A 16081-nucleotide genomic window follows, 5' to 3' on the forward strand; every position below is an offset into this window, starting at 1 on the left:
TTCTCAGCAATATGGCAACATACACTGTGAACGTCTAAGGCAGAGATAGAATATACAGCATTTCCTGTTCCCATTTGACTGGGAAACCCTTTTTGCCATAGAGCATCTATTAGCATGATACAGAACCTCAGTATTCACAGAACACATTTTGGGGACCTTCTTATATAGAACGATAAACACACATCTTGGAAGCCCAGAAAAGTCCATTTTTCTGATTTCCTTAGCACAAGTGAATCCTGACTGAAGTAATGTAATGAAGTAATGTAATGTAATGTAAAGTAATGTAATGAAGTAATGAAGTAATGAAGTAATCCTGACTGAAGTAAAGTCCTAGTTTCCAAGGACTTCGCGCACCAGAACCACAAAAGTGTTGTTAAGCAATAGTAAATATACATATACGTATATATATGTAAATATACGTATACGTATATCGACTATTGTAAATTGTATATTGTAAATAGTAAATATATGTATACGTATATCTATGTAAATATACGTATATGTATACGTATATCTACTGTTGTAAATTGTATATTGTAAATATACGTTTACGTATACGTATATACATGTAAATATACGTATATGTATACGTATATCTACTGTTGTAAATTGTATATTGTAAATAGTAAATATATGTATACGTATACGTATATATATGTAAATATACGTATGCGTATACGTATATCTACTGTTGTAAATTGTATATTGTAAATAGTAAATATACGTATACGTATATCTATGTAAATATATGTATACGTATACGTATATTTACTATTGTAAATTGTATATTGTAAATATACGTATACGTATACGTATATCTATGTAAATATACGTATACGTATACGTATATTTACTATTGTAAATTGTATATTGTAAATAGTAAATAGACGTATACATATATATATGTAAATATACGTATACGTATATTTACTATTGTAAATTGTATATTGTAAATAGTAAATAGACGTATACGTATACGTATATCTATGTAAATATACGTATATACGTATACGTCTATTTACTATTGTAAATTGTATATTGTAAATAGTAAATAGACGTATACATATATATATGTAAATATACGTATACGTATATTTACTATTGTAAATTGTATATTGTAAATAGTAAATAGACGTATACATATATATATGTAAATATACGTATACGTATATTTCCTATTGTAAATTGTATATTGTAAATAGTAAATATACGTATATGTATATATGTAAATATACGTATATGTATACGTATATTTCCTATTGTAAATTGTATGTTGTAAATAGTAAATATACGTATACGTATACATATATGTGTAAATATATATATACGTATATGTATATTTCAACAGAAATACATTTCATACACACACACACACACACACACACACACGTATACTATATGTATATTTCAACAGAAACACATTTTAGAGCTTCTGACACTTACATTCCTGAGATGATCTGTGTCGGAAGGTAAATCTTATATGGCAGCGAGTAACCTCTTCTATAGCAATGGATACCTGCATAATAATAAAAAAAACTTCCAGTTTACATGTACATAATGTGTTGCACTCATGGCTCGTTTTTAAAAATCAGGCTCATTTTTAGTGTCTGATTGCAGCACTAATTCCTATAGAGTAAGATTTGGAGGAAGCTTCCATTCAACGCAGATTTAGTTATATTCAAAACTTCGAAAAATTTCAAGAGAAATCATCTTCGCTGCCTATTGTGGGTTCTGAGAATGGGGATATTACAAGTTTCTTGAACTTTCTCAAGTATGAAAGAGGAAATACTTCAGAGGAAAAAGATCAGTACTTGGGGTCTATACAGGAACTTCCAGCCTGCAAGGTGTATACTGATATGGTAATAATTAGGGCCTGTAACAGAAGGAAAAGGTAAAATGCTGGGGACAAGGAGTCTTTTGCTGTTTACATATATAGAGGGGACGGGGAAAAGAGAAGTACACGGCCATAAAAAGAGCAGAGAATTTATGGCAAATAGTTAAATAAATTATGGCATGATTATATAATGGAACATTATGTAAGTATCTAGAAATCCATTTCTAAAGAACTTTCAATGCCTCAAGATAAGTAGTTTTGTTTTTTTTTTTTTAAGTTTATTTATTTTGAGAGAGAGAGCAAGCACGCAAGTGAGGGAGGGGTGGAGAGAGGAGAGAATCTCAACCTCAGTGTGGAGCCCAAGGCAGGGCTCGAACCCACGAACCATGAGATCATGACCTGAGCCGAAACCAAGAGTCAGACGTTTAACCTACTCAGCCACCCGGGTGCCCCTTGAGATAAGTAGTTTTAAAAACCACAGTATAGGGGCACCTGGGTGGCTCAGTTAGTTGAGCGTCCAACTTCAGCTCAGGTCATGATCTCGCGGCTTGTGGGTTTGAACCCCACGCCGGGCTCTGTGCTGACAGCTCAGAGCCTGGAGCCTGCTTCTGATTCTGTGTCTCCCTCTCTCTCTGCCCCTTCCCCATTCATGCTCTGTCCCTCCCTCCCTCTTAAATAAATAAACATTAAAAAAAATTTTTTAAATAAAAAGCACACTATAAACCTGTTATAAACACCACAACCCAAAACAAATGAATGATATAAAACTGTGGAAAATGGTTACTTCTGAATTGAGATGTTAGTGCAGTTTTTTTTTCCTTTTGAGTTTTCTATGGAGACCTCATAAGACTTTGACAATCCGAAAGACCTGATGGAGCCTGGGATTCAAAAGAAGTGGGCTCCAATTTAGGTTTGGACACTAAGCAGTTACAGGATCTTGGAAAGTCACCTGGCATTTTTAAGTCTAATCAGAAAGGGTGTTGCAACAGTGCTTGTTTCAGCCAGAGGGCTATTAGGCGACTCACAGGAGATGACTTATCTGAAAAGCACTTGGGAATTTGTAATACACATATTTAAATTGAGAAGAGGCCCAGAAAACTTGGTCAGAGGCCAAGAAGAAAAAAGATGTTAGGCAACGGCTTACAGAGAGTGAAAATTTCCATTTGGTGTTGGACCATCTTGGCAGCCTGTTACATCATTACGACTACAAGCTTCCCCAGTCAAATTCCTACCCATTTATCAGTAAGAATGTTATTTAAGAATCCAGGGTTACAGATACTCTTCGTACAGAATCGCATCGATTCATTTCTCATAGGACACCGCAGGCAACCTATCTAAAACTGTAGGATACAGAAGACCTGATTTGTGGGTAAAAAGAAGAAAGGCACCTAAAGAAGGTCTCATGTATGCTAGAGATTACAAATGGCGCGTCTCACCTTGACGGTCTCATACCAAGAGGGCTGCTTGACTTGGTAATAGACCACTGATTTGTACTCTGAAATGCCTTCATATCCAGCACCAGGATGAATGGCTTTCTTTGGATGGAACGAAAAAAATGAAAAGGGGAGAATGTTTTCATTTTAATTCCGGCAGAGTTAACATGGTGTTCTATTAGTTTCAGGTGCACAACAGTGATTCAACACTTCTACACAATACTCAGTGCGCATGATACGTCTACTCTTAATCCCCATCACCTACGTCATCCATCCCCCACCCGTATCCCTTCTGGTTTGTTCTCTATGGTTAAGAAGGTGTTTCTTGGTTTGTCACTCTCCTTTTTTCCCCCTTGGCTCGTTTGTTTTGTTTCCTAAATTCCACACATGAGTGAAATCATATGGTATTTGTCTTTCTCTCACTGACTTATTTTCCTTCGCCTTATACTCTCTAGCTCCATCCATGTGGCTGCAAATGGCCAAGATCTCATTCTTTTTAACGGCTGAATGATACTCCGTCGTATATATATGCCGTATCTTCTTCACCCATTCGTCAGTCAGCGGACACTTGGGCCGTTTCCTTAATTTGGCTATTGTAAATAATGCTGCCATAAACACAGGGGTGCATACATCCCTTTGGATCCATGTTTTTGTATTTTGGGGGTAAATACTAAAGGGAGATAATTTTTTCTAGGAAATGAACCATGCGTGAGCCCTCTATCCTCCATGTGGCCAGCACACGCCTTATGTAGGCACATATCAGCCGATGACATCTGGGGGCTGAAGGCTAGGGTAAGGATGAGTTTCTACCACTTTCTTTGAGGGTCTAGGTATATAACTGTGGTCGTCACTAAGGCACCCAACACCATCCTAACACTGCTCTTTGCTGCAACGTTTATTGCCTTCTCCTCTGCAGCCATACCTTCTCCTTCCCTCCACTCCCCTCCCAGGGAGCAGAGGCGCAGCGAGAGTGACTAAGAGCTATGGCACGGGTGCAGACACGCCGGTGTGTGAGGTCCTGTCTACGCTCTGCTTTAAGGACCTGCTGTGCAGGTACAGCGTGTTCACTAAAACTCAGGGCTCTCTGTCTCCTAGTAATGAGCCACTTGGTTCAGTAGAGCCAGGCCTCAAAGGGGGCACTTTCTGAGCTGGTTAGCAAAGCTGTGAAGTGAGCAGTCAGGAGAAGCTGTGCACCTGAAGTCATGGGGCTCAAGGGCCCCATCAACAGCACACATAAGTCATCCCTGTACCAGGGCCCCACCGCACTGTTAGCCCCTCTAACACAGTACTCTCTACTCCATAGAGGAATGTGTCCTTCAGGGCCTTCTGGGCCTTCGCTCAAGCCCCACAGGAACCTACCAGGCTTGAAAGTGGCCGTATACCTTGGAAACGATATAGAACTTCTGGAGCAAAAGCATACACCTGAAACCATTAGCGGCTTGAGGCACTTCTTAGAACAGGAGAAACAACGAAAAGAAGAGTCTACGTGGGTTTATCAGTAAAGTCGGCCATTGCTAATCACAAATTTAACAGGTTTCCTATTTTTTCCTTATGAAAAGCCAAATGCACGTTCCTGTGGAGAACAAGCCACGTCAGGTCAAAGCCCGCCGTTGTTGTAAAGAAGTGTGTGATGGGAGCAGGATTTCGGCGCAGTCCCCCATACCTCTAAGAGTTTGCCCTCCTCGTCGTACACAGACATGGTCACCTCCACGTTCTTCGGTGTCTTCTTTTTCCCTTTGTCAAACTCGCCGTGGATCAGGGTGACATAAATATCATTCCGTACATCGCCTGCAACGGCACAACCCATCCTATGAGCGGTGCTGACAGAAGTCACTTGTAACTTTCAGGATGTAAGGAGATATAAAATACAAATAAACTATGAAGCTTTCTGACTTTATAGAGAGCCATTCATATCGCAGAAGTTTTTACATGTATTGCCCTATTCAGCTTCCCTCATCCCACCTTTCCATACCTACCAAAGTGGCTTTGAAATGCCGTGTTTGAAAATGAACTCTTTTTGGGGGGCTAAATGGGTGAGGGGCATTAAAGAGGGCACGGGTTGGGATGAGTGAGCACTGCGTGTTGTATGTAAGGGATGAATCACTAAATTCTACTCCTGAAACCATTATTACACTATGTTAACTGATTTGGATTTGAATTTTTTTTTAATTAATTAATTAAAAATTCTTTTTTTTTAAATTCATTTTCTTTTAATGAACTCTTTTTAATGGCCATCCTTCGTTCTCTTTCTTAACCACTGCTGTCTAATAATAAGCACACAATGTATTTTGAGGTTACAGCGGGGTAGTTTTTTTCAATAATGCCTTGAAGTTTGTTATTTTAACACATCTGATCATAAGGAAGGCTAGTATTTATTGGCTGCTCACTATGTCCCTGGGCACTGTTCAGAGTGTCTTCTAGGCAATCATTTATTTAATCCATATAATACTCTTGATGAGATAGACACTATTCCTAAAAGCCTGTAGAATACACTTATTTAAATCATTAGTTAATAAGTGTCATTATTTTTAAGTGTCATTATTCAATAAGTGTCACTATTTTTACACTATCAGAAAAATTTCTGCTTGGCGTCTTCTTGGTTACCCAGCACAACATTTTAAAAAATTAGTTAATTACCAAGTGAAGAGCCCCCACAGCGAAAACAAATTAAATATTCTTGAGATGCTTGAACAAAACCTAGAATGAATGAAAGGTGTATCAAGTTTCTGACCGGGAAGACTAGGTGTTGCTCAATCAGTCTAAAATCTATACTAATATTAAACTGCCCTCCAGTATAAAAAAATGAAACCTTCCAGCCCTAGAAGAAAATGGGGGGGTGCACATTTGGAGCACTTTTCATTTTCATCTCTTATCTGCTTAGAAGAAAGGAAGGTATTGCCCACAGTTGGTTAAGGTGAAGGAATGGGGGCTAATTCATCCTTCACACTTTGAAATCCTCATGGTGCACACCGTGTCGGTAGAGAAAGTGACAATTTGTGTTAAAAGCCTGAACTGACAAAGCAAGCTCACTGGTAATATTTATCCCAAAGTATTGAGAATGTGAGCAAACAAATCTTAGAAGTCTGTAAGGATCTTCACTGTGGTGCTGTTTCCAAAAGTGAAAACCTGGAAAATCCTCAATTTCCAACAATCGACAGCTGGCTGAATAAATTACGGTATCATCGGATGAGATGCTATTCATTTATTCATTTGAAAAACCGACCGGGCACCTGCTCCGTGGCAAGCGCTGTGCTAAGCGTTTGGGAGACGGTGGTGAGCCATGCGCCAGCCTCGCTCTCACACAGCCTCCAGTCTAGTGGGGGAGAGAAGCATGATCAGATAACCACATGATGAAATGCATCACTACAAAGGAAAGAAAAGGCCAGCCTCTATGAAGGTATAACACTAAGTCCCAACTGTGTCTGGAAGGTGTGGAAATCTTTCCTCTGAACGGATGTTGGAGGGAGGAGAGTAAAAGGGAAGAGCAAGTAACATGTGCAAAGGTCCGGAGGCAGTGGACATAGGATTGTTATCCAAACATATGGTGGCCCAGGGAACTGATGGCAGTAGCTACAACTAAGGAAGTGGCAATGGAGACAGGGAGAAGGGGGTGGATTTGAGAGGTCTTTCAAAGGTAAGACTGGAAAGTCTTGGCCACTAATTTTGCGTGAGGTATAAAGGAAAAGGGAGGTTCAAGAGAGAGTCTCAGGCTTCTCGTTGGCGCAACTGGGTGGATGAGGGTGCCATTCTCTTGGATAAAACACAACAGAAGAGCCAGTCTACATGCAAACGACTGCAAGGCCCAAGTGGGAACTGTGAGGAAGAACTAGCCAGTTAAAGAGCGGAGAGTGATCCAGCCGGGTAGGAGCAGTGTCTACGGAAGTCCTGAGGCAGGAAGTAGTTGGGTCTATGGGGCCGGAGTTCAAAGAAGCAGTCTTGAGGCCAGAGGTACGAATTCGGAGGCAACGAATCCACAGAGGCAAAATGAGTGGATGAGATCACATGGGAAGAAAATGGAGGTATGAGAAGGAAAAGATACCTGTCACGGACTGAACTGCTCCCCCCAATACATACGCCGAAGCCCTCGCCTCTAGCACCTCCGAATGTGACTGTATTTGGAGTCAGCCCCTTAAAGAGGTGATTAAGGTAAAAGGAGGTCACATGGTGGGCACTAATCCAACAGGACTTGTGTCCTTATGAGATCAGCACACAACACAGAGCCCCCAGGGGTGACCATGTGGGGACACAGTGAGAAGACGGTCATCTCCAAGCCAAGCAGGGAGGCCTCAGGATTGAAACCCACCCTGCTGACCCCTTGATCTCGGACGTGCAGCCTCCAGAGCTGTGAGACAGTACACGTCTGAGGCTTTCGCCACCCAGCCTGTGGTACTTCATTATGGCGGCCCAAGCAAACTAATCCGGGACATAAGGACCAAATACTGAGGAGCTCTTAACATTGAAAGGCAAAACAGAAGATGACAAGGCAGCAAAGGGGAATGGAGAAAAAGAGGAGAGTGCGGGTCTCTGACGAGAAGGGTGGAACATTTCAACAGGGAGCGGCAGACAATGTCACATGCTGCTAAGAACACCAGAGACAATCAGTAGGCTAAAAACATATCCACCGGGTTTAATGACACTGCAATCTTTGGTGACTCTAATGACAGCCACTCTGGACAGGACGGGGGGTGCCGGGGAAGGGTGACCGGCAGACGCAGAACCAGGGATAGAGAGTACGTAACCGCTTCCAAGAACCTGGCTGGGAAGATGAGGGCAGAGAGGGGCGCCATAGCTGGAGGGGAGAGTCGGGTTGTCCAAACGGAGATGAGGAGACGCAAGGTGGGGGACTTGGGTCTAGACCTCCGTTTCTCAACCCTGGCCGGTCACCAGGATCACCTGGGGAGCCCGGGCCTTACAAACTGAATCAGAGTCTGGAAAATGCTGGGAACCTGTAGCAGGTGATCCTGACGAGCTTGATCCAAAGACCAGCGTCTGGTGGCCATTATCCTGGATGATTTTTTGAAGTCTATTATAGCCCTGGCAGTCAGGAAGCAATCCCACTGGTTAGAAAGAGGAGACAAGTGGGGCGCCTGCGTGGCTCAGTCGGTTGAGCGTCCGACTTCGGCTCAGGTCACGATCTCACGGTCTGTGAGTTCGAGCCCCACATCAGGCTCCATGCTGACAGTTCAGAGCCTGGATCCTGTTTCAGATTCTGTGTCTCCCTCTCCCTCCCCCGTTCATGCTCTGTCTCTCTCTGTCTCAAAAACAAATAAACGTTAAAAAAAAAAAACTAAAAAAAAAAAAAAGAGGAGACAAGAATCTTCCCAGCCAGATTTCAAAGACAAATTCATCTTGTCCCCCAAATAAACTCCATTGCATTGTTTCAGACTTTGCTCTTGCTGCAGGAGTAACAGGGCGTTCAGTGAGAGGAGTATTACCAAAGCTGCTTTTTTTTTTTTTTTTAAACAAGAAGACAAAACACTTTTGCAGAATGGAGATCAGCGTGCGGAGAATACCTATACGGATATATATATAAAGATCTTATATTAAGGTCCTTGCGCTGATTTCCCCTTATGACTGTAAAGATTCAGAAATAAATGGCTTCAGTCAGTGAATTCAAGAGAACACATATGTAGATCTCACCCATATGTGGTGTCAAAAAAGACGAAACTCAAGTAAGAAAACCGCAGAATGTTTACATTCTTGTCACCACAAGTACGGGGAGAGCCAAGCACACAGTTGGAGCTTAAGCAAATGGGGCAAAGGGCCTCGCGGAGTCGGGGCTGAGCAGGTACCTCGCTGCCGTTCCCTGGCAAGCAGCCCACAAGGCTGAACGTCATCCTTTTGAGAAAGGTCCACGCGATGAAGCCGATCACGCTGGGGGCGAAGGACCTATGCTTTCATTAGCTCTCCTTTTTTTTTTTTAAGATTTTTTTTTTATTTTTGGGACAGAGAGAGACAGAGCATGAACGGGGGAGGGGCAGAGAGAGAGGGAGACACAGAATCGGAAACAGGCTCCAGGCTCCGAGCCATCAGCCCAGAGCCTGACGCGGGGCTCGAACTCACGGACCGCGAGATCGTGACCTGGCTGAAGTCGGACGCTTAACCGACTGCGCCACCCAGGCGCCCCTCATTAGCTCTCCTTAACGGGGAAGTCAGGGAGAATTTCAGAGGGGCTTATGTGGAACATAAAGGAAGAGAGGGAACAGAAAATTCCGAGTTACGTTTCGAAGCATTATCTCGGGCTTGTGCACTGGGTAGGTTGGTACAAGGCACTGCAACCCTACATGTACTTCGCACTGTCTCGACACCGTTGGACGCAGTAACGAAATGTCACGCGGGATCTTATGTTGCCTTCGCCGTCCTGTTAGAAGTAACAGAGGAGGCAGCACAGGTGAATCAAGCCAAAGCTTTTTACCTGGAAGTATTATTTCGGGAAAGCCCATTTTTCGGGCGATTGCAGTTGATCTATCCACCAGATGTGAAAAATTCTTCTGAACCTGTGTGAGGTCACCTGGCAACAGCTTCAAAGATATCCAAAGCCCTTGAAAGAAATAAAGCATAAACTTTGGTGCCCTTTATGATCTGTACCATAAACCCACAGAGAAAAGCTGAGAAAAATACACGTGTCCTAGGAATGTACAGACACTTTCTTAGAAAAATGTAAATTCTCCCCCAGTTAACTTATAATTTTAACGGCACTCCCATCAAAATCACATGACTTCCTCGAGAATTGGACAGAGGTGTGAACAGATGCTCTGGGGGAAGGAGCACGGGTAAAGATATCCCCAATCAGATACCAAAATACAGATAGAGCTGTAGTAAAGTGTGGTATTAATGGCAGAAAAGGTATTTAAATCACTGGAAACAATTAGATTAAGTACTAAAATATACAGTATATATACAGTGTATATATATATACATAGTAGATAGTAGTTGTATATATAGTAGATGCATATATAGTAAAGATGCATAAAAATCCTGGGGCGCCTGGGTGGCTCAGTCAGTTAAGCGTCCGACTTCGGCTCAGGTCACGATCTCACTGTCCGTGAGTTCGAGCCCCGCTTCGGGCTCTGTGCTGACTGCTCAGAGCCTGGAGCCTGTTTCAGATTCTGTGCCTCCCTCTCTCTCTGACCCTCCCCCGTTCATGCTCTGTCTCTCTCTGTCTCAAAAATAAATAAACGTTAAAAAAAAAATTAAAAAAAAAAAGATGCATAAAAATCCTGAAAAAAAGCAGCAACGATTTTATAAATATGCTGGAATAATTCACTTCCACTTAAAAGAGAATCAAACAAATCTGTCACCTCCCATTTTCATTAAACTAAATTCCTAATATAATAAGGAAGTAAAATGAACCTCTTTTCTAAGAATAGAGACAAATGAAGAAATCATACAGAACAAAACAATCTATATAGAAATGGAAAGTTTGGGTATTTATAAAGAAGCGAGGGGTGCCTGGGTGGCTCAGGCAGTTAAGCCCCCAACTCTTTTTTTTTTTTTTTAATTTTTTAAGGTTTACTTATTTATTTCAAGAGGGGGGAAGTGAAGGGGCAGAGAGAGAGAGAGAGAGAGAGAGAGAGAGAGACAGAGAGAGACAGAGAAAATCTCAAGCCGACTCTGCATTGTCAGCGCAGAGCCCGATGCAGGGCCCGAACCCGTGAACCATGGGATCATGACCTGAACGCAAATCAAGAGTTGGATGCTTAACTGACTGAGCCACCCAGGTGCCCCAAATGCCCAACTCTTGATTTCGGCTCAGGTCATGATCTCACGGTTCGTGGGTTCGAGCCCCGCGTCGGGGTCTGGGCTGACAGCTCAGAGCCTGGAGCCTGCTTGGGATTCTATGTCTCCCTCTCTGCCCCTCTCCTGCTCACACTCTGTCTCTCTCTCTGTCCCTCAAAAATAAATAAAATGTTAAAAAAAATAAAAGAGAGACATTGTTATCTTCATAAAAACTGAGAAAGAAAACTCAAAAGAACGTAGGGAAGCCTACGTAATTCACTTTTAATTTTTTTTTTTTTTTTTTAATTTTAGAGAAAGAGAGCATGACTGGGGGAGAGGGGCAGAGGGAGAGAGAAAGTATCCCAGGCAGGTTCTGTGCTGTTAGCGCAGAGTCCGACCCAGGGCTCGATCTCACAACTGCAAGATCATGACCTGAGTCGAAATCAAGAGTTGGATGCCTAACCAACTAAGCCATCCAGGTGTCCCAAGTAATTTTTTGTTTAAATGCAAGGGAACTACGGAAGTTTACTTTTCACCTTTCAAACAGGTACAGATTTTTAAATATCGGGTCACACAGCAGGCACTGTGCTAATTAACACCCACTGATGAGTTCCAAAACAACAGAAATATATCTTATTACTTGTTTTCAGATTCCTTAATGATTCCTCACATGTCTTTCCCACCCAGAACAACTGTGAATACATGGAAAACTAAATATGCTGAAAATAATGATTAGTGTGTTTCCTGACTGCCTCCGTTTCGGAAGACAGTCACAGGGTGGTTAAAAAAAAAAAAAAAAAAAAAAAAGGACCCCATCTTCAAAATTATCCCCAAATCATCTCCACCTTGGTATTTGAAATTTGAAATTTTAACTAGTTTTTCTCATTATTTGAATTTAAAATGCAGTTTCCAGGAGAATTTCTTAGCTAAAACTGTGTCAACAAGAATGATAAATGGAAGCTCTAAAAACAATCAAATGTTTGGCTAGCTGGCCCGTTATTCCATATTATTATCTGTTCATTTGTATTACTTTGGTCTCTTCCCTCTTACTTTTTAGGTCACGTAACGGGATAAACATTCACAGGGTGGAACATAACTTTCCCCAAACCTCCTTCACTTTGTGCATTTACCTTAGAGTCAGCACTGGGATTGTGGGGCAGACAAAACTGAGCAAAGACTCACGGGATAAAAATTTGCTTCACACAATTTACAAAATATAGCTGTGATCCGATTCGGCGCTGGATGCATCCTCTGTGCTCTTCAGCGTTAAAAGCCTTTAGCAGGAAGCTGAGGTGAGCGATCCCCACCCAGCAGGGGCTGTTTTGTATCAGAGAAAGATATCGCAAAAGGGCAGGAGTCCAAGGGCTCAACTCGAATGCCCACTCCCAGCTTAGTACGTAGGGCTGCTGTACCTTGTCCTTTGTGATTCACTTCCTTCGCTGCTATCACTTTATTCAAGACTGAAGTGAGTGGCTCATTCTCCCCAATCACATGGGATGTTATCAGGGGCGACATGATTAGCTGCCTCTGCCGGATATAGGTTTCCATCGCAATTCTGGGAAAGTCAGAAATGAGAGGGTAGGTAAAAAGCGGAAGTTTCTGTAGCAACAGCTTCAGATACGGTGGGTCCTATGGGAACAATCTGCAACTATAAACACTGGACATACCTAACTTGAAGACTCTTTCCTGTATTTTTCCTTTGGGTGCCCAGCTTGGTCATTTCCAAGATGACGTTGGTGCCTAAGACGGGCCCCCAGTGGAAAAAGGAAAAACAAATCCCCCAAGAACAACAACAACAACAAAACCAAACTGATGGGCAAATGTTAACAAAATCAGAGGCAGTGCCTAATGCTCTTTCTGAGCCGGGAGAGGCTGATGTAATGGAATCGAAGAAGAAACGGGGACGAGGCAGGAGACCTGGCCCCCAGGTCTGGTTCCATCTAACTGGGCCTCAGGCTCCTCATCTGTGAGGAGATGGGCCAAGACCATATGCCTCCCGAGGCCTCCCTCCGGTGCCAACACTTAACATACAGGAGCAGTATGCACGCAGCTTTTGGAGAACGTTCTCAGATTCTCATGTGATGACAAACTATATTTGGAGTTACAGTGGCACAGCCAGCAGCAAACAAGTTTCACTTTAATGATCCCATCGGGCTGTGGCTCATACAGGGTGATCCAAGAGCCAAATCCAGCCCCTGCTGACAGCCCGGGCACTCTCCGGAACTACAGGTCAGCCCGGTACAGTACAAGAGTCTCTCTCTCTCTGCTGTGGTTTTCTTCTCTTGCCCATACCCAGGCCAGCGTTCTCTGCGGGGCTCTGTTCTGGACCCTGATAGCTGCAGGGAAACATACAGCAGTATCTCACTGAAAAGCGAGGTGGCTATGATCCGCGTGGGTGCTTTCAAAGGGCTTTCTCTTTGATGAACTGGCAGCAGACGTATAGGAGACTCCCCTAATATAACATGCTATAAAGCTTTTGAGATAAGTTATGAAAGCATTTGCCATAAATCTTAGGAGTTCAAGCACCGGAGACTGTGATTTGCATCCCGGAATGCTTTACAGTGGCTGCTGACTGCACAATGAGTGGTAATCAAATTAGGTCTGGGTTCCTCAGAAACTCAAAGCGCATATTATTATACAGTGAAGGCCATTTCAGGGCTCGCTGTTTCAACGTGGCTCCCGGATGGGAACTGGCTCAGAAATTAGGCAGGGAGGCACATAACCAGAGGAAGAAACCCACCTCAGAAGTGAAACAAACATACAGAATAACTTTCACGTGCATACATGCTGCTATTATGTAATGTATATGCTCATATATAACACGCACATAAGACATAATGCATATATAATAGTGATACGCGGTAACCTTGGTAAATACGTCATATCTACATATGGGTGGATATAACAGGAACATCTGTGGACATGCGAGCTGTTTATATTTATCATACGTAAAATACATGTTTTAATATATTCAAATATATATTCATATTTTTTCTATATATTATTTAACATTTACTCATTAATGTTGAAGGTATATTCATATATTTGATTTAACATATTGATACACTTAATGTCTTCATAAAAATTATATTTGATATATTTATTACATTTAGTATATTATTTAATATACTTGAACACGTATGTATATAATTATCGTGGGATCAGCATTCATGAATTTGAAAGTTAGCTCATAATTCATATTAGCATGAAGCTACATAAAGTATTCACCTCACCACATTCTTGGAGCGTCAGTATATATGTGGTAAGATACGAGATAAGTGCATGTTTTAAAAAGTATTAATAGCAGCCTCTGGATGAAGGAGGTGCTTCTTAGCATGAGCTATTGGTACTGTTATATTTAGAAACTGGTCCAAAGTGGTGGGCCTTAAACTGAAAGATAAAGATTTTTATACTTTAAATAAAATTACATACAATACGTAATTTTTGTGGGAAGAAATAGAAGCACAGAGTTAAACACAAATGGGACAAAATCACCTTTGGTTAACTCAAAAGAAACAACCACTGTTGGGGCGCCTGGGTGGCTCAGTCGGTTAAGCGGCCAACTTCGGCTCAGGTCATGATCTCGCGGTCCGTGAGTTCGAGCCCCGTGTCGGGCTCCGTGCTGACAGCTCAGAGCCTGGAGCCTGTTTCAGATTCTGTGTCTCCCTCTCTCTGACCCTCCCCCGTTCATGCTCTGTCTCTTTCTGTCTCAAAAAATGAATAAACGTTAAAAAAAAAAAAAATTAAAAAAAAAAAGAAATAACCACTGTTAATTATGGAGTATATTCTTTGAAATACCTAAATTTTGAGGCTTTGGCTTTTAATGCACTGTAACAATTTATATTCTTTTTTTTTTTTTAATTTTTTTTAACGTTTATTTATTTTTGAGACAGGGAGAGACAGAGCATGAACGGGGGAGGGTCAGAGAGAGGGAGACACAGAATATGAAGCAGGCTCCAGGCTCTGAGTTGTCAGCACTGAGCCCGACGCGGGGCTAGAACTCACGGACCGCGAGATCATGACCTGAGCTAAAGTTGGCCGCCTAACTGACTGAGCCACCCAGGCGCCCCTATAACAATTTATATTCTTATAAGTACTGCATATCTCCTTCCACCCAAACTCTGGATATTATATATATTTTTAAAACTCGATCAAACCCAGTACCAAACTGCCTTGTTTATTTTGCATTTCATTGATTCTCCAGGAATTTATAGGCCGTTTCTTTCTGTGTGTGTATGTGTACATATTTGTGTGTCTATATATACACACATATATTCTTTTCTGTTGATATCCTTATGAATTACTACTATTAATTCTTTATATATTAACAATACTCATTCTTTTTCATACACATTGCAAAGATTTTACTAAATGTTATTCTGTATATAAGTTATTTAAAATTTGGGAGTGGTTTAACCTATCAAAAAAAATTTTTTTTTTTTTGGTCAAATCTCTGGAGTCTGATTCATAAAAGGCACTATTACATAAAACTTCTATTTCCCTGTATATTTTGAGATTTGAGTTCTTACACTTCTAAGTTTAATCATCCGGCACAAGATGTGAGACAAGGTTCTGACTTCAGCTTAATAAATGGTGAGCTAATTTTGTCAAACAATTCCTTTCTGCGTAGTTCATACTTCTCCATGGATCTGCACTGTTATTTTTTAAAAAAATCATATATTAACTCAAACGTCTTTGGGCCGGTTTCCAGAATTCTCAGTTGTTCCGCTGACCTGCTCTGGCAGCTGTAGGCTGGCTGAGACAGTCACCTTCCCTCACTGACACGACTGCCCTGTTAGGGGTCAGTTCCAGCATCGTCCGTGGCCTCATTCAGGCCACCACTGCCCGCACCTGGGGCAAGGCAGCCACGACTGCTAGAGCCAGGAATGGTGTCCGCACGTATACTTCTTCGGAGTCATGGATGGGGGTTGACCTTTGCTGACCAACAGCTCCCCAGTGGCCCACCCAGGGCTCCAGCTCGTGAAGCTCGGTCTGGAGGCCTCAGTGGAGCTCTCCGGGGAATCCTTCCATGTACTCCCAGGCTGGCTCTCCCTCGCCAGCAGGAGCCCAGGCGTTGGTCAGCCTTTTACCTTCC

General features: G+C 42.1%; 1 protein-coding gene and 1 long non-coding RNA gene across 5 annotated transcripts in view; both read right to left on the minus strand.

The window, feature by feature from the left end:
- Positions 1–245, minus strand: part of LOC131506583 (uncharacterized) — a 1833-nt gene extending 1588 nt beyond the window's left edge. Inside the window, exon 1 of the long non-coding RNA XR_009259048.1 lies at positions 1–245. This exon is cut by the window's left edge and continues 954 nt beyond it. This is a non-coding gene — a long non-coding RNA (uncharacterized LOC131506583).
- Positions 1–16081, minus strand: part of DOCK5 (dedicator of cytokinesis 5) — a 221546-nt gene that overhangs the window by 91041 nt on the left and 114424 nt on the right. For all 4 annotated transcript variants that reach the window (XM_058720274.1, XM_058720273.1, XM_058720275.1 and 1 more), the window contains 5 exons: positions 12399–12541; positions 9683–9808; positions 4931–5055; positions 3271–3369; positions 1444–1516 (listed from right to left, as the gene is read on the minus strand). In XM_058720274.1, the coding sequence (XP_058576257.1) occupies positions 1444–1516; positions 3271–3369; positions 4931–5055; positions 9683–9808; positions 12399–12541 (566 nt within the window). The remainder of the gene's footprint in view (positions 1–1443; positions 1517–3270; positions 3370–4930; positions 5056–9682; positions 9809–12398; positions 12542–16081) is intronic.

The sequence above is a fragment of the Neofelis nebulosa genome, chromosome 3 (genome assembly GCF_028018385.1).
Source record: "Neofelis nebulosa isolate mNeoNeb1 chromosome 3, mNeoNeb1.pri, whole genome shotgun sequence".
In the NCBI taxonomy this organism is placed as follows: Eukaryota; Metazoa; Chordata; class Mammalia; order Carnivora; family Felidae; genus Neofelis; species Neofelis nebulosa.